This window comes from Ahaetulla prasina, chromosome 8 (genome assembly GCF_028640845.1).
Source record: "Ahaetulla prasina isolate Xishuangbanna chromosome 8, ASM2864084v1, whole genome shotgun sequence".
NCBI classification, from domain to species: domain Eukaryota; kingdom Metazoa; phylum Chordata; class Lepidosauria; order Squamata; family Colubridae; genus Ahaetulla; species Ahaetulla prasina.
The window spans coordinates 32,738,989-32,760,682 of NC_080546.1; the positions used below are offsets into that span (position 1 = coordinate 32,738,989).

Sequence of the window (21,694 nt, forward strand, 5' to 3'; positions counted from 1 at the left end):
TTTATGTCAAAGTGTATTTCAATCCATTGTATAATTTATAATTCTGGTTCAATTTAAACAACCCAAAAGGATAGGTTTCTGCTATTTCCACAAACCTTATATGTGTGTTAATATACTAGGAATGGACAACCAGTCTGGGCTGCTGGTATGAGAAGTATTTACGTATTATGACCCTGACTTAAATCCAGTCTTAAATATATATTTTATTTAAACAATGGACATATGGTCTAACTTCAAGTCCAAATTAAATGTGACAATACTACTCTTGATTTCAAAAATTTCTTTTGGAGATTGGAAGGGTAAAGATCAACTGACCTCCTTAATTGTTCTTCACCAGTAAATTGCCTGTCAATTATCTACCTTTCACCTATTGTCTTCAGATGATCAAAAGTGAAAATTTGCAGTAATATGATGATATTAAATTAGCAGTCAAAAAGTAATGAAGACATACTGTATGTGGCAGCTTCTACCTTGGGTTAGTTCTTGATTAAAGAATGCAGTTTCTGTGGAGACTGCAAGTTTAAAGTTAGAGCAAACTCTATATCAGGGGTGTCAAACTCACATCGTCATGGCGGCGTCACGTGACATATCAGGACTTTTTCCCCCTTTGCTAAATTGGGTGCGGGCATGGCCAGCGCGTGATGCATCTGGCCGCGGGCCGGGAGTTTGACAGCCCTACATACTCATCACATAGAACTTTGGTTCCATCTAAGAGAAAGAGTGTTTTTTTTAATTGATGTTATAAACATATATGTGGCCTTATCAGTTAATTTGAGAACATGATTAACAAGGTTAATTTATTTGAATATGTTTCATTGGCTATTTTCAGTTCCATAACCTTTAGTGTATATTGCAGTACACAATACAATGTGTACAAACAATAGTTGCCTAACTGTTCTTTCACTAAGGTGTCCTATGATTTCTTTTATTTAGCTAAATTGATTTTTTTTTAGTACGACTGAAAATGGTTAATGAAGCAAGTGCAAATAAGATTAACCAAGAGTTAAAACCACTCAATTCCTTATTGTGATTAGCAAGCTATGTTAACGTGTTATTAAGAAGTGTCTTAAGAAGTGTCTGTTTAAATTTGAATTTTCCAATAGATATAGCTATTCATGCTCTTATGGAAAAGTGTGTGTGCATGTGTATATATATATATATATGCACACAGTTTTGGCCATTTATTTTTGCTAGAGCAACGTGTTCATTTTCTTTGGCAAAAGTAGCTTCTCATGCTATTAAGAATATAGTCTCTTTGAATATAGAGATCCCTATGCAGATGGGATGAACAATTACCCAAAAGTAAAACTGCAAAACTATAAATATACCCATACAACAACATTCTGCTACTGTAAACAGAATAATTACATAATATAGACTTTCATAGCCTGAAATGCCAAACTTTCAAAGGGAAGAAATGCTCCTTCATTAGATAAAATACTTTGGAATGATTCATTTTGGGTACATCTTAGCTGAAAGTAAATAACCTGAATTGTTTTATTAATCTGGAGTGTTGATCCACTATATTGTTCATAAGAATGAAACCCATCTATTCTCTAAGGGATATTACTATTTAGTTAGTTTTAAAATTCAGAAAGGAAAAGTTTGGAATTAACCGTGATTTAGTTTTCAGTTTCTATGACCTATCGCTTCAGCACTCTTTTTTAAGATCCATTTTTATTGATTGTATTTTTTTCTTTAAACTATTCAGGTTTTTGTCAGTATGACAGCCCACTTAATCAGTTCAGTAAAAAGATACTAGATAATGATTCTTTCGCTAAATGTGATTTTTCTAAAGAATAAATAGATAAGGAGATAAGTCAAGACAGGAAAGCATATCTAAACATATTCTCCAGAAAGTAAAAATATATGGCCCATGGCTACCCTTAACCATTCTTCAAATAATTTACTTGGTAGCGATATCTTGGCGTGCAGATAGGACTTGATTTTTATGAATATTTCTGAAAGTCATAGTGTGAGTGGCGATTGTGATATGTTTGGCTTTGTTTTATTTCTGTAAAAACTACCCACCCTGGGCAACTTCTCCTACCAGCTCATATGGTTCAATCAGTATATATTCCTTGTGAGCTCCTCTGCCTATGCTTTCAAAGTCACACATGGCCTACAAAGCCAAACTAATTTTTCATGTAAAAAAAATTACAAAAATCCTGGGATATTTGAAAAGCAATCATACTGAATATTTAAACCGTTTAACCTAAAATTAATTCAGTTTCTCTAAATGTCATTAAATGAAAATCAGTACCCAATATCATAGTGCTGACTGTAATTATACTACTGGGAAGTTGCTCAGCTCTTTTATCTTCCAAAACAAATGGGAAGACCTCTTACAATATAGTAAAGCATTAAATGTCAATTTTAATGAGCACAAGATCATTATCTTCAAATATTTCAGTCTCCAAAACATCTTTTCTCTGGGACAGCCCTGATTCTTAAGGCATCTATTATCTTTGCACTACAGTCTGGTTGTACTGTACATATATATTTTAGGAGTACAAACATTTTGATCTTAGTACTTTATTTAAGTCAATAAATTTGCTTACCATTTTACCACTTTGTTTTGCCTTTAGGACATATTATTCCTTCCCAACCAAATGGAAATTTTGTACAGTGGCTTTACATTGTTAGTAGGCTGTTGCGATCCATAGCAGGACCAGTGCAGTTTAATAGAGAATAGAGTCAGCTACAGATCATTGTACTAAATGTACATCTACTATCAACCTATAGAAGATACATTACTAAATTCTGGGACAGTATTCTTGCCATAAGAAAACTGTATTGTACTATTATACTTAACGTGTTTTTCGGAGTATAAGATGCCCCGGAGTATAAGTTTTTGGGGAGGAAAATAAGAAAAAAGCTGATTGGCAGATGGATCAGCCTCCCGGAATACCCTCAATCAGCTGTTCCCAGAGGTGAATTTTAGCAACAGGTTCCTTAGTTGTGAGCTGTGTGCCTTGCTTTTTTTTTTTTTCTGCCTCTGAAACTCTGTTTCAGAAAAAACTTTTTTCTGCCTCTGAAAGCTCCAAAACAGAGCTTCAGAAAAAAAGCCTCTGAAGCTCTGTTTGGGGGCTTTTTTTCTAAAGCTCTGTTTGGGGGCTTCTTTTCTGAAGCTTCTTTTCAGATGCTTTTTTCAGCCTCTGAAACTTTTGTTTGAGAAGCTGGGTGGGGCTACATCCGGAGTATAAGACACATCCAGATTTTCACCCTCTTTTTTGGGGGGAAAAGGTGCATCTTATACTCCGAAAAATACGGTAAGTATAACACAGTAAAACTGTGTTATACTTAATTCAGTTGTCTAATTTTATTAAGGAATTGCTAATTATGAGTGGAATTGCTGCATCTGAAACATTTTTAGCATATATAAATTAATAGTACAGAATTTCCAGCATGACAATCGTTTTGCATGAGCTGATTGCAATAATCCAAGCACTGTATTATTTTTTCACCGGAAAATTGAGAAGAAACAGCTGTTTTAAAAGGGCACCTTCTGTGTCACAGCGTGTATGTTTGAAATAGAAGCAAGCACAACATAGAAAACGTTCAAATAATGTTTCTCTTTTAAATAGTTGTTTCTAGAGATTGTTACAAAGTGTTGTAGATTGACTACAAAGATGGAGAACATTATAACATCAGGAAATAAGTATTGCAGATACGTTGTTGTTGCATACAACAACATTGTTGCATACAATTGCATGCAACAACATTGTTGCATACAATTGTGCTTTATAGAATGAATAAATTGGTTATAGGTGCTATAGATTTTTGTATTACACGTAGTCATCATTTAGTGACTGCCTACTTTACCCACTGTTCAGAGGTATGGCAGTTATGAAAATGTAACTGTGACCAGTTCTTGCCTTCTTAGGCCTGTAAAGCAAAGGACAGGTGATGTAACTTAGTTAGCAAAGTTGCAGTTTCATTTAGTGACTGCTTCACTTGACAATGGAGGTGCCATTCGAAATTGTGGTCCCTAAACAAGGACTAGCTATATAATCTTCCACAGCTTTGTAATATATAGTTTGGTTTAATTATATAACTCTGTTCTATTTTCTGGCACTGATCAGAAACTATTTCCCATGACTGTTTAGCCAACAATTATGTGGGAATGAATTTTGCTATTTCATTTGATTGTGACATATACAAATGTTTCATCTGTGTTATTCTCCCTAGTCCAAGCTTCACAATATATTCATAATGATGAACAGAGAATCCAAATAATTAAGCGCAAGCATACCCTAAAAGTTAAAAGATTCAGCTCACCATATTCAAACCATGATGTGGACTATATTCATACACATTGGTTAGCATGTAATGTAGAAAAGGGTTCTTTTATTTCATTTAACCTCCTCTTCTAAGTAATTGGATAATCCTAAATTTTTATAGAACTGATGAATTAATACGATTCTCTTTAATATTATCAAGGATAGGCAGGAGGGGGAAGGCAAATGATTGAATTGTAGAAAACCCAAACTAAGGAGTGTTTTCTTATATAAAGCCTCAGAACATTTGTGAGCTAAAGCAAAAGTCCATTCAAGCCAGGAAATATATTTTCAGCGAAGGCAGGAATTACTACGAATGCAGTTTTTGCGTTTGGTCCCTACAAGCCAGTGTTGATTGCTGGTGAGTGCCTGGACTGGACAAGTCTCTGCAGTTTTCTTAATAAGATTTCAGAAGTAGTTTGCTATTGCCTTCTTCCTAGGGCTGAAAGAGACTGACTGGCTCAAAACTTCATGGCAGGATTAGAGCTCACAATCTTCCAGTTTCTAGCCTGTTGCCTTAACAACTACAACAAACTGACTGTCACTGAATGCTATTAAAATTTAGGAAAACCTTTAAAACAGCTCAGGACGATAAAAATGTTTCCTAATTCTAAAGTAGAGGTACTGCTGCTGCTATTAGCTGTGTTTTAGCATGACTGAACAGATGAAACAGGAGTTGCATGATCTTTCAGGAGGACCCTAGGCAAAACTAAAACAATCAAAACAATTTGGAATGAAAATAATAAATAGGACACAACTATAAAATTGGTAGTCTGCACAGAAGTCTCCATTTGAAAAAGTAGCATAGCATTTGAATTAAGTGGAAAACCAAACCATTAATTTTCTACCTGTCTAGACTGGTATCTCTTTTGAGTAACAAGGGGAATTTTGAAGCCTTAACTGCTTGTCTTTTTTACCTTCTTTGCCTTCTCAACTTGATCTTGTCTTCTGAAAGACAAGAGGCATTTTTCAGCCATCAATTTTCTTTTATCTTGATGCTGCAGGTGTTGGAAGAGATGTGGAAGAGGGATGAGAAGTCTCCAACTCTGATTGTAAAAGAAAAGAAACTCAATCTAATCCTGGATTGGAATGAACTTGAGAGCATCTGTCAGACTGTGATGAGAGACCATCAGAAAGAGGTGATATTGATCACAGACCAGGGAAATTGGGAAGAAAGAGGTTTTGACACTTTAGGGTGGGAAGTGGAGATACGAAATGTAAACTGCCTTTACCACTCAGATTACTATGTTGTTTGGCAACTCTTGAGAGAGAAAAAAATGGAACAAATTGCTTTGTGACACATGAAATGGCCACAAAAGACAGAAACTGACCTAACAACTAAGACCTGCTTGCTGGGGATGGCTCAGATTACATGACTTGAATGCTTTCTGGACAGCAAAGAGGCATTTCCCTTTTGTATAAGCGGTGTAAAAACAATCCTGTTTGTTCCTGAACATGTAGCTCAGTGCTGATTTTTCTGAAGCCTTGAAAACAGGGGTGAAATGCTACCGGACCACTCTGGTTCGGGCAAACCAGTAATAATAAAAATTACCGGTTGGGGTGAACCAGTAGTAAAAAAAACCTACCGGTTCACTTTTGAACCGGCAGTTTAAAAAGGTACCGGTTCAGGCGAACTGGTAGTTTAAAAAAGCTACTGGTTCCTCTGAACCGGTATTTCCGATGATCAGCTGTGGCGCGGGGTTTAGCTTTGCTAGAAAGCAGGATTTGCTGGTTTCTGGCAAAGCTAAATCACGCGCCACAGCTGATTCCCCCGCCCCCGCTGTTCTATTTACTTTCCCAAGCATCCTTTTGGCACATAGCGCACATGCGCGGCCAGTAAACTGATAGCAAACTGGTTCGGATTTCACCACTGCTTTAAAATAAAAGTTATTCAAAGATGTAGCTATATAATAATGTTCAGTACAATCAATCATAACCCATCGTGTATGAAACGTCTCTATTTAGGTGGCAGAGATAAAGAGCGGCAACCTGAAGGTGCTGAATTCCATGATTGGACATGTCCAAAGAACCACAAGAGGACGATCAGATCCTGTAACTGTGAAACGAATTCTAGAGAAACTGCTATCATAGAGGACTAAAAATTATGTGTCTGATCTACTGTTTTTAACATTCTCAATAGCATTAAACCATTGTGTAAGTTTTAATGCAATGCTGAGACCAATTTATCGTTTTTAGCCATTTTTCTGGGAGGGGAGCATGTTAGGTTATTATCCTCTTATGTTCCTATAAATTCAGAATATAAACTCTACAAAGAAGGAAAAAGACTGCAGTGTGCATGAGTTTTCTGAAACCTGCTTTTCTAATATATATAGCAAAAATTATACATTTTTGACAACTGGATATTAACTATAGCCTTCTAATGTAGTTTCTTAACAAATAATCAAATCATTTCTAGTCTTGCTTTAAAGAATTAAACAGAATTAGCAGATGAAGCAGGTAGAATCATTGTTTAAACTAACATAATAATGGATCTTCTAGCTCTAGTCATTGTTATTTCTTACAGACTCAATTCTGGAATTCTTTACTGACTTACGCCGCGTGGCACATCTCTAAACACTGGTGAGGTTCACACACTATTCCAAAATTTTAAGTTTTTAAAGTTTATTTTTATTTATTTATTCTATCTGACATTAGTTTTGTAAATTACTTAAGTTGCTGAACCTACCTAATATTCCTTCCTGTGTTCCCCCCAACAATTCAAAGTCAAGAATAAACTGAGCGTATGTCAACGGAAAGTCTTCATTTCCCAAAGATAGGGATTGTCTTCTGAACCTTTGTGTGCCATCTGGTGGTCAGCCAGGACAGGAATGATTTAGGACTCTTTAAGACAATAGGCTCAGACCAAATGAAATAGCAAAAAATAAAATAAAAACAATTCTTGAATAATAAAAGCGCAATAAAGAAAGAAAGGCATACCAATTTGTATCTCTTCAGCTTACCAAAAATGAAAAAAGGACATGGAGCTGTCAGTTGCACAAAACATTTTTTCCCCCAGGACTTTAATTCACCATTGATGTTTAAACTGTTTGTAGGATTTTACCACCTTTTTATACTTAAAGAAATAAAGTAGAAACAGTAGCACAAAAAGGAAACGGACCACCTGAAAAATACTTTCTAACAAAATGGATACTCTCACAACTTTGTCAAAAAAATAATACAGTATTCTACTACATGTTCAGGGATACAGTAGCTAAGATGCTGAGCTTGTCGACCGAAAGGTCGGCAGTTCAGCGGTTCGAATCCCTAGTGCTGCGTAACAGGGTGAGTTCCCATTACTTGTCCCAGCCTTTGCCAACCAAACAGTTCAAAAGCACATAAAAAATACAACTAGAAAAATAGGGACCATCTTTGGTGGGAAGGTAACAGCATTCCATGCACCTTTGGCGTTTAGTCATGCCGGCCACATGACCACGGAGACGTCTTCGGACAGCGCTGGCTCTTTGGCTTTGAAACGGAGATGAGCACCGCCCCCTAGAGTTGGGAACGATTAGCACATATGTGCGAAGGGGACCTTTACTACATGCATAAAGGCTATTTACTGTTTTGCAAGATGATAATCAAGAGAGATGTACAAAATAATACATGTACAAAACAAACTGGATTCAGGTAACCTGTGCTTGAAAGCCAAATACACATTTTGGTCTGGATGCAGAATGAAATTGGGCCATTATTGTTGCGTTGGGTTGGTCAACAAATTGAGTTGGTTGTTGCAGGCGGAAGTGAGTTTTCATTTGCTTTTGAAGTCAGATAAATAGAGAAAAACCAAACCGAGGTGCTTTCTTGATAATGATTTGGACCTATAATGCTAATGGTGATGTATGCAATCAATAAAAGATGAAAAGTTAGAGGCTAACCCTTTGCATGGCTATTTAACTTTATGGGGGAGCCATGCTCTTTCTTCCTGTCAGCCAAGTGGACAGCAACAGCAGTGCCTGATAAGGAGCCAGAGAGAGATTGGGGAAGGTAAGCCCTGGGGAGCTCCTAAAATGAACGCAGTAAAAAAAAGCCATGCACAGATGCAGAAGGCAGTAATATAAATCTGTCCCTGCCCAATTTGTATAAGATATCTCAGGATCCCTCCAGGTGGGAAGACACAAAACTTGTCACTTTTTCATTTTGCTTAACTTAAAAGTATGATGCTTCCAAAACAGTTTCTCAGAACTTGTGAGATGTGGCTGTTTGCACTTGGAAACAATTTCCATTTAAACCTAATCTAGCAATAATTCTAGGAGCAACACTTAGCGTATAAATCAGAAGGGTGCCATTAAAAAAATGCTACATTTAAAATATCCCATTTTATATTAAGTAATGTAAAAGCATTCTATGACCAGGTTTTTTTTAAAAAAAACACGAAGCAACCATGTTGCATGATTTCCATCCATAATGAACTTGTTTTTCCCATAGTGCTGCTTTTGCATAACACCCTATGCAAAAGCATTGTAATATTTTGAACTTATGAACACCATAATTGTATATTGTTATCAATAAAAACTTACCTCGAAATGTGTGGTGCTCATTTTCAAAAAGAAATATAATACATATAAAAATGTCTATATTCAATTCAAACAGAGGCGAATAAATACCCATACCCAGAAAAAATTGCTGGAAGTACCCTGGGCTCCAACTGGATAGGTGGAATTTAGTAAAATAGTTTATTTAAATAGTTAAGGAATGCTGTTAATGCAATACTACTGAAAAAGTATTTCAGAGATTGCTTACTTCTTAAATGCCTTTTTTGGTATAGTACCCATCACCGAATTATCCCAAATAGCTTACTTATGCAAGCAATCCAGACCCACATTAACCAAGATGCAATTTTCCCTTTCCCTGAGATGGCATTTATATCAGAATAATTACAACACTACAGCTTGAATTAGTGCTATAATCATGGCTGGGTAATTATAGCAGTACACTGCAGCACTCGATTTCAGAGCCTTCTGAAAGATTTGTGGGCTTTTGATGTGTGAAATGCAGCCCAGAATAATTTTCTTAGGTCTTATATTCGCAGGGGTATACTGTCTGCTCACAGCATTTTTGTGACAGCATCTCCCTCACTCCCCAAACTCAAAGCAGCCTCCATACAAATCAAAATGGTTTCTCCATGCCGTTATTAGACACCCATCTCAATGGCCCCTAAATGACATAAAGGTAGCAACACAATCACAGTGTGTGTGTTGTGGGAAATATTTAATCAGTGTTGCCCCATCATGCAAGCTATGGTTTGAATTCAAACTAGAGGTAGTCCTCAACTTACAACCATTTATTTAGTGGCCATTCAAAGCCACAATGATACTGAAAAAAGCTACTTGTGATCGTGTTTTGCACAACCATTGCAGCATCCCCATTGTCACATAATCAAATGCCAGCTGCATGGCAACTGGCATGTATACGTGACAGTTGCACTGCCCTGAGATCTTGTGACCACCATTTGTAATTTTCCCATCCAACTTCCAACAAGCAAAGTCAATGGGGAATCCAGATTCATTTAACAACCGTAAGAATCACTTAACTATTGCAATGATTCGTTTAACAACTCTGGCAAAAAAATATTGTAAAAAGGGGCAAAACTCACTTAGCTCACTGTTTTGCTTAGCAACAAAAATGTTGTGCTCAGCTGGGGTTCTAAGTTGAGGACTACCTGTAACATGGTAAAATTCTCATGTCCTAAGTGCACTCTATAACCATTATGCAAATTTATTCTTCACCCTGCCATTTTAAGGCTTATGAAAAATGCAAATGGAGAAAACCAGGGGTGAAATCCAGCAGGTTCTAACAGGTTCTGGAAAACCGGTAGTGGAAATTTTGAGCAGTTTGGAGAACCAGTAGTGGAAATTTTGAGTACCACCTCTGGCTACCCCCAGAGTGGGGTGGGAATGGAGATTTTGCAATATCCTTCCCCCAGGAGTGGGAAGGGAATGGGGATTTTGCAGTATCCTTCCCCTAGAGTGGGGTGGGAATGGAGATTTTGCAATATCCTTCCCCTGCCACGCCCACCAAGCCACACCCATCAAGCCACAGCCACAGAACCGGTAGTAAAAAAAATTGAATTTCACCACTGGGAGAAAATATGTTTGTTTCTTGGGAAACTGCTATTACAAGTATATTGCAGTACCACTGCTGTAGCAGTTTACTTTTATTCAAAATATAGCTCTCAGACAATATAGCTCTACGCATGCGCAAGATGGCGCGGCGCTGAAGATTTACCGTCGGCGATCGAGCGGCTCTCCGAGGATGGCGACGCCTGGACCGCCTGCTTAGCTGCCTGCCTTTCCCAGCCCGGTGCATCATCTCTCTGGCAGCCGCGGGAGAGGTCTTCGGATCTTTTTATACCCGCGGTTGCCGAGAACGAGGCTGGGAGGGCGAAGCGATGGACTGCGGCGGCCATGTTTTCCAGGCTTAAGGAGGTGGGGCGATGAGTCAGCTTGTCTCGGCCGGCTTTTCGGCCTGGAGTTTCAGCCCGATTTTTGGCCTGGCCGTTGGCTTCCTCTCAAGCGGTGAGGTTTGGTCCCCTGCCACGATCTAGGACGACCTGGATTTTCCATCTTCCACTATGTTGGAGTTTTTCCGGCTTTTCCGGCTTTTCCCCTGTTGCCAGTTTGCGAACTTGGCTCCCCCACATCCTCCGGCCTCTCGGGGAGGCTCAGCCATTTGGACAGGCTTGGCCTCCTGGAAGGAGAAGTTCGGAGAGATCTGGCTTCCGGGATGGTTGGATCTACTAGGGGGGTGTCAGAGATGGAGGTAACCCCCTGGACGGTAGTTTTCTGGCCATTTTTGGAAGCAGATGTTGGAGGACTTTGGGGAGGCGACGGCGGTATCTTTGACCTGTCCCTGCTTAACCATCTCGTGACTGTTGTAGTTCCAGCTATGCCTCTCCCCTTGCCATTTGAGATCTTTATGGCTGGGATTGGCCCTATTTGGGCTATTGGGGAGAGGCGTGAGACTTGCTTGGGGACAGAGGAGGTCATGTGCCACGACCGATGCACCCCCACCCCCGTTCCAGGATGTTTGGATGAGGCTTGGGCAGACTGCCATCTAGACTGTCCTTTTTGTTTTTGTTTTCCATCTGAAGCCCATCCTCATTTTGGACTACCATCATATTATGACATTTCTGCCACTCGGAGATGGACCCTTCTTATTGCCGATTTTTATTTTTTATCTGTTTATCTTCAGTTGTTATGCGCTATTCGTCTTGTGAACTCTTGCGCCTGCGAGGTGCCCCGCCGCAGGAATGGCCTCCTCGTTATCAAGGGCCGGCCTCCATGACGGGTCTTGGGACCCACAGAGGTGGCATGCGAAAAGAAGAACTTGTGGGGTTTTTAGAGAGGAATTTTTAAGGGGTGGGAGGGTAAGGGCGGGTAATGGGGGTAACCCGTCGGGTAGGGGGCCAGTTCCTGCACATGCTCGCGGCGGTTTTTCTCTATCAGGTTCGGAGGTTATGGGGGAGGAGTGTGTTCCTATTTGTGAGGGTGGTTCTATCGACACGGTAAGTGGGAGAGGCAGGTATGGCGGAAGCGAGGGGTCATATCAAGTTCCGGGAGCGCGTGCTCGATGTCTGAAAGCGATCACGCGCTCCGACCCCTTGGACTTCTCCCGTTCCCCGGATGGTCAGGATCCTCAGAGCTTGGGCCTTCGGTTGATGTTGTGCAATGCCCGGTCCGTGGTGAACAAAGCCCCCCTTGTCTGTGATCTTATACAGGGGGGTTCCGCGGACCTTATGGGCATTACGGAGACCTGGTTGGGCACTGAAGGGGGCGTGCCCCTTGTTGAGATGTGCCCACCGGGTTTCCGTGCATTCCATCAGCCGAGGGCCCAGGGTAGGGGTGGGGGGGTGGCGGTTGTGATTAGAGAGAGTCTAGAGCCGAGGGAGACCACTGTACCTCAGATTGCCGGGTGGGAATCCTCTTGTGAGATGGGGTCGTAGGTGTCAGATGGGTTTGCTGATCACGTACCTGGCTCCTTGCTGCGTGACAGCTGCCCTGCCCGAGCTCCTGGAGGTGCTGGCCGGGGTGGCAGTTGAGACCCCCAGACTTTTAGTCATGGGGGACTTTAACTTGCCATCTTCCGGCTTGTCATCGACGGCAGCTCGGGAGTTCACGGCTTCCATGACGGCCTTGGACCTGACCCAAGTAGTTGATGGCCCTACTCACATTGGGGGTGGCACTCTGGATTTGATTTTTCTCTCTGGTCAGTGGTTGAGAGATCTGGACTTAAAGGAAATAGTCATTGAACCTTTGTCATGGTCAGACCACTCTCTTCTTCACCTGGACTTTCTGACCGCCATTCACCACCGCAGGGAGGCGGAGTCGATACGTTGGTTCCGCCCCAGGCACCTGATGGACCCGGACGGAGCTTGGGCCATTTCCTGAGGGTCTGGCTCACGGCTCGGCTGAGGAACTTGTTGCGGCCTGGGAACGGGCCGCGGCGGGGGCCTTAGACCGTGTCGTGCCTTTGCGGCCTCTGATCCGGCGCAGGTCCCAACCGGCTCCTTGGTTCTCCGAGGAGCTGAGGGGGATGAAGCGCCGGAGAAGACGCCTAGAGAGCTCCTGGAGGTCTAGCCGTTCGGAAGCTGATCGGACACTAGTGAAGTCCTATACCAGGACTTACCTAGTGGCATTGAGGGAAGCGAGGCGTAGCTACACCTCCTCCCTCATTGCATCGGCAGATAACCGCCCAGCCGCCCTGTTTCGGGTGACTCGCTCCCTCCTACACCAGGGGGAGCGGGATGACCCGTTGCAGGGACGTGCTGAGGAGTTTAACGGTTATCTATACAATAAAATCGTTCAGCTTCGGGATGGTCTGGACCAAGATTGCGTGATGCGGGTGAGATGCTCGAGGTGGTCTTGGTGACATTGTTTGGGATGAGTTTGACCCTGTGGCTCCCGAGGACATGGACAGGTTGTTGGGTAGGTTGAATGCCACCACGTGTTTACTGGACCCGTGCCCTCTTGGCTGGTGCTGGCCACCGAGAGGTGACACGAGGCTGGCTCCAGGCGATTACGACCGCTTCTTTGGTGGAGGTGTCTTCCGGCCGCCTTGAAAGAGGCGGTGGTGAGGCCCTCCTTAAGAAGCCGCCCTGGACCCGCTGTTTTAGGTAATTATCGTCGGTCTCCAACCCGCCAGCGGCGAAGGTTGTAGAGAGTATGGTGGCATATCAATTTCCCTTGCACCTGGATGAAACTGTCTATCTAGACCCGTTCCAGTCCGGTTTTTGGCCCGGTTACAGTACGGAGACGGCTTTGGTCGCGTTGGTGGATGATCTCTGGAGGGCCAGGGATAGGGGTTGCTCCTCTGCCCTGGTCCTATTAGACCTCTCAGCGGCCTTCGATACCATCGACCATGGTATCCTGCTGCGCCGGTTGGAGGGATTGGGAGTGGGAGGCACCGTTTATCGGTGGTTCTCCTCCTATCTCTCCGACCGGTCGCAGTCGGTGTTGACGGGGGGGCAGAGGTCGGCCCCGAGGCGCCTCACTTGTGGGGTGCCGCAGGGGTCAATCCTCTCGCCCCTTCTGTTTAACATCTACATGAAGCCGCTGGGTGAGATCATCAGTGGTTTCGGTGTGAAGTACCAGCTGTATGCGGATGACACCCAGCTGTACTTTTCTACACCGACCACCCCAACGAAGCTCAAGTGCTGTCCCGGTGCCTGGAGGCCGACGGGTCTGGATGGGGAGAAATAGGCTCAAGCTCAATCCTCCAAGACAGAGTGGCTGTGGATGCCGGCATCCCGGTACAGTCAGCTAACCGCGGCTGACCACCGGTGGCGAGTCATTGGCCCCGATGGAAAGGGTCCGCAACTTAGGCGCCCTCCTGGATGAACGGCTGTCTCTAGAAGATCATTTGACGGCCGTCTCCAGGAGAGCGTTCTACCAGGTTCGCCTGGTACGCCAGTTGCGCCCCTTTCTGGACCGGGATGCCCTATGCACGGTCACCACGCACTCGTGACGCCTCGCCTGGATTACTGCAATGCTCTCACATGGGGCTCCCTTGAAGGGCATCCGAGGCTGCAGTTAGTCCAGAATGCGGCTGCGCTGGTGATAGCTGGAGCCCTCGTGGCTCCGTGATAACACCCATCCTGCGCAGACTGCACTGGCTACCTGTGGCTTTCGGGTGCGCTTCAAGGTGCTGGTGACCACCTTTAAAGCGCTCCATGGCATTGGGCCGGGTTACTTACGGGACCGCCTACTGCTACCGAATATCTCTCACCGACCCGTGCGCTCTCACAGAGAGGGTCTCCTCAGGGTGCCATCAGCGCGGCAATGTCGTCTCGCGACACCCAGGGGAAGGGCCTTCTCTGTGGGGGCTCCCACCCTCTGGAATGAACTACCCCCCGGACTTCGTCAGCTTTCGGATCTCCGGACCTTCCGCCGCGGGCTTAAAACATATTTATTTAACTGTGCAGGACTGAGCTAGATTTTAAATTACTGGTTTTAAATTGGGTTTTATTCTATATTTTTAATTCTAAATTAACGGGCTTTTTAGAATAAGTTTTTTAATTGTTTTTATATTGTATTTATATGTTTTTAAATGCCTGTACACCGCCCTGAGTCCTTCGGGAGATAGGGCGGTATATAAATTTGATCAATAAATAAATAAATAAATAAAAGGAGATTAAAAACAATACAGACCGGTTTCACAAACGTGATTTTTTTAGTGTTTCAGAAGGAAAATGCAGCAGACCTTGTGTCTTGCTTTCTTTCCATTCCTAAACCATACCCGTTCCCAATCTCCAATCTTCTTTTTCTTATTTGTGCTGGTAGGAGGGGAAAAATTATATATGTCTTTTAGATTGAAGATCAGTGAGAGTGTCGTGTCCCATTCCTCCGCTGATGGCCAGGTCAGGGAAATCCGAATCAGGCGTGCCTCTGCAGCTCCGCCAAAGTCCTAGCAAAGGTCTCAAGGTGGGCAGGAGACCAGAAAGTGACTTCAGCAAGATAAGGTAGACTTTGCCTGACTTAGAGAATGTCAGAAAGCAGATCCTTTATATAGGCCATGGGGTGTGGCTCCATGACTCAGCACTTATCCAGGCCTGCCCCTCCCTTCCTTCTGTTGACGCTGCCTATCAATTCTCCTGAAGCGAGGGTCACTCCAGTCTGTAGCTGTTGGTAATTGACCTTCCTCAGGCTCACATGCTGTGGGGGAGGGGGAGGGGTCTAGTTGCTCGGTTTGCCAGGGCATGGAGCCAGGGCTGGGGGCTGGAGGCGCTTCTTCCTCGGCCTGTCTGGGCATGGAGCCAGGGTTGGGGCCAGGAGGCATGCTAGGACATTCCTCAGCATTCAGAAGCAGATAAGACGGGCCCGGCTGCGGGGAAAGCGGACGAGGCACAACAGAGAGTATTATATTCTGTGGGTTCCGTAATAATTGAGGCTCCACAGATGTTCACACATAACGTTTATTTTAACTCACAGAGACCAGCAACAACCAGCAGACCAGGCCTGCTTTGACAGCCCTCTTTCTATTCAGCTCCAAGAGCGGGAGCCAATCAGAACAGAACAAGAAACCATCTCCACCACTAGGGGCCGCCACTGCCGGTGCAGGACATAACACTTCTTTCCCCCTAGCTTGCACAATCGTAATCCTGGAGATACGCTGGGCACCGCTTGATTCGGCTGGACCTTCGTGGCTCCGTTGTAGCCATGGTCACTGGCTGACCCAACTCCTCAGCCTCTTCTGTGGGGGACGTCTCTGGCCCAGGGACCCCTAGCCCCTCCACCGGCAGAGCAGACAAGGCTTCCTCTCGGTTATCAGGTACAGGGGCTGGGCGTCTTATTCCCTTGTAGCTTAGCTCCTCTGCCCGGGATGATTGGGTTGGGCTACCTCCTGGCTCTTCCTGAGTGCCCCACTCTGGCAGCTGCCCATCCCCAACCTGACGCCGGGCCCTGAGCTGGTCACAATGTCTGCGCCACACTCTACCCTCATCTAACTCGACCCTGTATGAGCACGGGCCGGTGATTCCCACGATCTTTCCTGGGAACCATAGGGGGTGGCCGCTGTAATTGCGGGCATACACCGCCTCCCCAAATCAAATCTCCTGTTTGCCCCATGGAGTCCAATGGCTGACTAGGTGAGTATTGGGGGTGCAATCTATCAAGTGTGGTCCTCAAACGCCTGCCCATGAGTAACTCTGCTGGGCTCTTATTCGTAAGTGGGCACGGTGTGGAATGCTGCCCCAGGAGGTACTCATCCAACCTCTCCTGCCAGCCCCCTGGGCCCGACCTGGCCAATGCCTCTTTCACTGACCGGACTGCTCGTTCTGCCCGCGCATTACTCGCGGGATGAAATGGGGAAATGAGAGCATGGCGTATTCCTAGGCCCGCTAAGAATGACTCAAAGTGGGCGGACGTTAGCTGTGGCCCGTTGTCCGAGACCACAAGGTCGGGTAACCCATGGGTTACAAACAACCGTCGCAAAGTTCTAATGACGGCTTCTGGAGTGGTGGGATGCATTAGTGCGGTTTGCACCCACTTGAAAGCATCGACGACCACTAAGAATACTTGCCCTGGTACGGCCCCGCAAAATCTATATGGATGCGGGACCAAGGACCCTAGGCTCCTCCCACTCTCTAGGGGGAGACTTAGGCGGCAGCGGTCTTGTCTCCTGACACCGGTGACAGGCCGACACACAGGCCTCTATGTCTTTATCTAGTCCTGGCCACCACAGGTAGCTCCTACCCAGGGCCTTCATCCTAACAATGCCCGGGTGAGCCCGGTGGAGGGTCCCTAGAAGGGACTATCGCAGGGGGCGGAACTACAACCCTATGCCCCCAGAGGAGGCAACCCGGTTGGGTAGAGAGCTCGTGCTGCCTTCGCTTATAAGGCTGCAATTCAGGGCTGACAGGACCCTGGGGCCATCCACGGAGAACCCAATCAAGAACTTTTGAGATGACTCTGTCCAAGCCAGACATTCTAGCAATGTCACAAGCAGTAACGGGAAAGGCGGAACCGTCAATCAGAAAAACATGGGACGCTGGAGCCGGGTCTTCCACCTTGGTCATCAATGGGCAACGGCTCAGCGCGTCAGCATGGCCCAAATGTTTCCCAGGCCTATAGACCAGGGAATAGGAATAAGCTGCCAGGAACACCGACCATCTGGTCATTCTTGGTGATAGTACTTGCGGAGTCTGTCTATCCCCAGCCAAAATCCCCAACAGCGGCTTGTGATCTGTAACAAGTTCAAACAGGCGACCGTAGAGATACTCATAGAACTGCTTGACCCCCGCAACCAACGCCAATGCTTCTTTATCCAACTGTGAGTAGTTGCGTTCCGCGGCAGCCAAGGTTCGAGAAAAGAATGCAATCGGGGCTTCCGACCCGTTGGGCAGCCGATGACTCAACACAGCGCCAACCCCATACTGAGACGCATCGCAGGAGAGGACAAGCGGCAGGTTTTCGTTGAACTGTGTAAGAACTGCGTTAGACACCAAGAGTTGCTTGACAGCCTGGAAAGCAGCAGCAGCATTCGCATTCCAAACCCACGGGGACCTGCTATCCAACAGGCGGTGGAGAGGCTCTGCAACCGAAGCCTTGTGTGGCAGAAAGATTGCGTAAAAGTTTAAGAGCCCCAGGAATGCCTGTAACTCTGACTTGTTGCGGGGTGTCGGCGCATCAAGGATTGCCTTGGTCTTGGCCGTAGTGGGGTGTAAACCCGACCTATCCACTAGGAACCCTAGGAATTCTACCTGGGGCACAGCAACTACACACTTGCTTTTCTTAACTTTGAGCCCCACATCCCTGAACTTAACTAGCACCTGGCGTAGTCTGGACATCAGTTCCGGAGTGCTTGCTGCCGAAACCAACACGTCATCGAAATACAGCACCACCCCGGGTATTCCGTGGAGTAGGCGTTCCATGATGCATTGGAACAACCCTGGGGCCACACTGACACCAAATTGGAGGCGGCGACACTTGAACGCCCCTCGGTGAGTGACAATCGTCTGTGCTGCTGCTGTGGACTCATCCACAGGCAATTGTTGGTATGCCTGTGCTAAGTCAAGCCTCGCGAAGATGGATCCTTGCCCCAAGGAGTGGAGCAGATGCTGCACCACTGGCACTGGATATGCATAGGCTTGTAATGCTCGATTAATGGTTGCCCTATAGTCCGCGCAGATGCGGATTAGTCAAACCCAGGGCTTCGAACCAATTAAGCCCCAGAAGACTAGGCAATGAGCCATCTACAACTACCAGTGATAGGCGGCCTACAAATTTCTTGAATTGTACCCTGAATTTCCCACTACCCACAATGGGAATTGGCCGTCCCTGATAGTCTTTTAATAACAGCGCACAAGGCTTCAGACGCTTCTTAGCAATAGTAGGCACCAGACGCTTTATCGTGCTCCAGGAGACTATGGAAGTTGCAGATCCGGTATCAACTTCCATCAAGCATGGCCGCCCTTCGATCAGGACGGAAATTCGGATTTTCTGCTGGATCGGTTCCTCAGATCGCCACCTGATCCTTGTTCCTCGCATCTCATCACGGAAAATGGCATAGCAGTCATCCTGCGGCCTCCTGGATCTCAGGTGAGGTCGTCTTCCAAGAGAAAGGCCGGCTGACGGACCCTTTTGTGGAACCCTCTCAGGCTGGACCGATCGGCAAACCCGGGCAATATGGCCCCGTCGGCCACAACGGCGGCAAATTGCGTCTTTGAAATTACAGGCGGCTCGCATATGATTTCCCCCACACCCAAAACAGCCAGTCAGAGGGAGGCTATCTCCCGCATGAGTATTTGGTTTCTTAACCTCTTTAAGGCGATGGACAGCGTCTTCCTCCTCCTCCTCCTCATATAGTGGATCAGCTTCGTTGAAATGAATTGTTGCTCCTTTTGCTATCTGCGGGCTCTGCCCTCGAGGCATATCAGCTAATGAGAGGGTGGCCAGCTCTGAGGCACATGCCTCATCTAATGCCATCTGAAATGTGAGATCCTGCTTAGCGATGAGATGCCGCTTGAGGCGTTCATCCCGGACACCGCTGACGAGCCGGTACAAAAGGTAATCATCCAGATCAACAAATTCGCAATGGCGCGCCACTTTCCGTAAAGCGGCTACATACTGGTTTATCGATTCCCCCTCAGCCTGATCCCTATGGTAAAACAGCTGCCGCCGGGCTATTCTGGAGGGTGTCGGGGCGTAATGTCTTTTTAATTTAGCCATGAAGTCATCCCAAGTCCCTGCATAAATTGACTGGGGGGCCATCAATGTCATGGCTGTCTCGAACATTTCTGCCCCACAGAAACCCAGGAAATAAGCACGCTTCCTTTCACTAGATAGGTTTGTATACTCATTGGCAATAATACAGCATTCAAAACGGGCTACAGACGCCTCCCACGATTCGGTCACTGGGTTAAAAGGCACAAAGTTCTGAGGTGATGCCATGGTTTGCTCTGTAGGCCAGGGATCTGAATAGCTCTGAGGAGAAATTCACACTTTGGCTCGCTCAGCAGCTCAGCAACTCACGTACTTTCCTCAGTCCTCGTCGCCAGTATTATATTCTGTGGGTTCCGTAATAATTGAGGCTCCACAGATGTTCACACATAATGTTTATTTTAACTCACAGAGACCAGCAACAACCAGCAGACCAGGCCTGCTTTGACAGCCCTCTTTCTATTCAGCTCCAAGAGCGGGAGCCAATCAGAACAGAACAAGAAACCATCTCCACCACTAGGGGCCGCCACTGCCGGTGCAGGACATAACAGAGAGGCTTACTAGTATCTCTTCCCACTTATTATTATAATCAAGTTGCTTGTATCTTTCAATTATACTGTTTTTATTTGTTTCCTAGTACGATTTGATAGCTTATTAGTAACCTTGACTATCACTAAGTGTTATTTATTTTTATTTATTTATTTTGTCACAACAATATATGTAGGCATCATACAAAAAGATTATATAGTATATTAACATATATATGAGTAAATATAAGGAGGTATAAACATATATATATATATAGGAAGAAGAAAAGTTATATCTGTTTACTCTTGATGAATGTATTTTATTCTCCTTATGTACCCTCGTTTCCCCAGATGCTCTGATGCCAGGTGTTTACTTTGGCAGTACAGAAACCTCCCCAATGTAAGCCACTCAATGTAGGAATCATACAGCAAATTACCCAGTCTACTACATGCAGTAGTTCAATACTGTGTGCTCTGCAAGACTGAACAACTCACAAGCCAGCAGCAAGCCTCCAACAAACACCCTGTGGCTGGCTGCTCATCATCACAGCCAGCTGTGCTAAGGGAGATGCAGCTGTGGCATTAACTGGAAAGGGGTTTAAACAGTACTGCCAGTTTTTAGTTGCTGGATTCAATTTTGGGATTTCCTCATACACTCCCAGGTTTGGCTTGCTTCTGTTCATGTCTTGAGCTTTCAGACCTCCTTATGTTTTTCTGACCATAGATTGCTAGAGTTGCTTTCAGTCTCTTCCTCATTTCTCAGCAAACTCGGCATGCAAACATAAATCCTGTTATTCAATTTCCTGTTTTGTTGCCTTGCATTCTTTGCACTATCTGCATACATTTTTTTTCACACCTTGCTTTTATCTAATTGCTTAATCTCTTACCCAAGCACATTTTTAATGTATGCTTGCCTCTGGCACCTCAGAAAGACTTGTGCATGTACACATCAACAAACTCTCAAGCAAATTCCCTAAAATTCTAGGTCATCTTCTCTTCAAATATATACCTTAGTTCCCCTGTCCTGAAATAAATTGAGAATGCTATAAATACAAATACGGTCTACCATAGCTTTGTTGCTAACTAATCACATATGCATAGGAACTTTGGAGTTAGTGATAAGAGAACAGAAAATAACTCAAACTATTTCTCTCTCTAATCACCTTTCTTTGTTTGTAAGGTAACAAGAGTTTAGTTTCCCATAGCAGAATATGGAACAGCTATGAAGTTGTCATAAAGGAAGATACACTTGAAAGTTTCCAAGATGACATGTTAAAATCACAGAGGAATTTTGGGAGAAGTTGTTTATGAACAAATTGATTGGTAGCTAGAGGTTTTATACGGAATAATGTGGATCAGAAACTTTTGGCGGCTACTGAAAATGGAATAATGGAGCCTGTTGGTTTCTATTCAGAGAAAGCTTAGCTAGTAAACTGAAAGGGGACTGAGCAGTTTTGTTTTATTTATTCAATTTGTATAGTCACCATCTCAACAAATGACTCCGGATTGTGAACAATATAATTAGTTATTACTAATTATGATTTAGAGATTAGATAAAACCACAACAAGACTTCCCAGAATGTTCAAGGGGACATTCCATAAAGAAGGTACTGAAGAGAATATGCATTTAGATTATTCTAGTATTTGGATAAGGTTGAAGATAGATGGAGGAAAGATAAAATATTTGCTTATTGGATAAATAACCAGTCAATATGTAGTGGATGGTACAATG

General features: G+C 44.5%; 1 protein-coding gene across 2 annotated transcripts in view; it reads left to right on the top strand.

Moving 5' to 3' along the window:
• GATB (glutamyl-tRNA amidotransferase subunit B) overlaps positions 1–8,804 on the top strand; it is a 65,778-nt gene extending 56,974 nt beyond the window's left edge. The window contains exons 12-14 of one of the 2 annotated variants that reach the window (XR_009156319.1): positions 5,285–5,419; positions 6,246–6,434; positions 6,805–8,804. Coding sequence is in view for 1 of the 2 variants with exons in the window: in XM_058193167.1 (XP_058049150.1) it covers positions 5,285–5,419; positions 6,246–6,371 (261 nt within the window). In the remaining variant the exon portion in view is untranslated. Of the gene's footprint in view, positions 1–5,284; positions 5,420–6,245 lie in introns of both variants that reach the window. The other variant, XM_058193167.1, reaches the window with a different exon arrangement.
• The last annotated feature ends 12,890 nt before the right edge of the window (positions 8,805–21,694 follow it).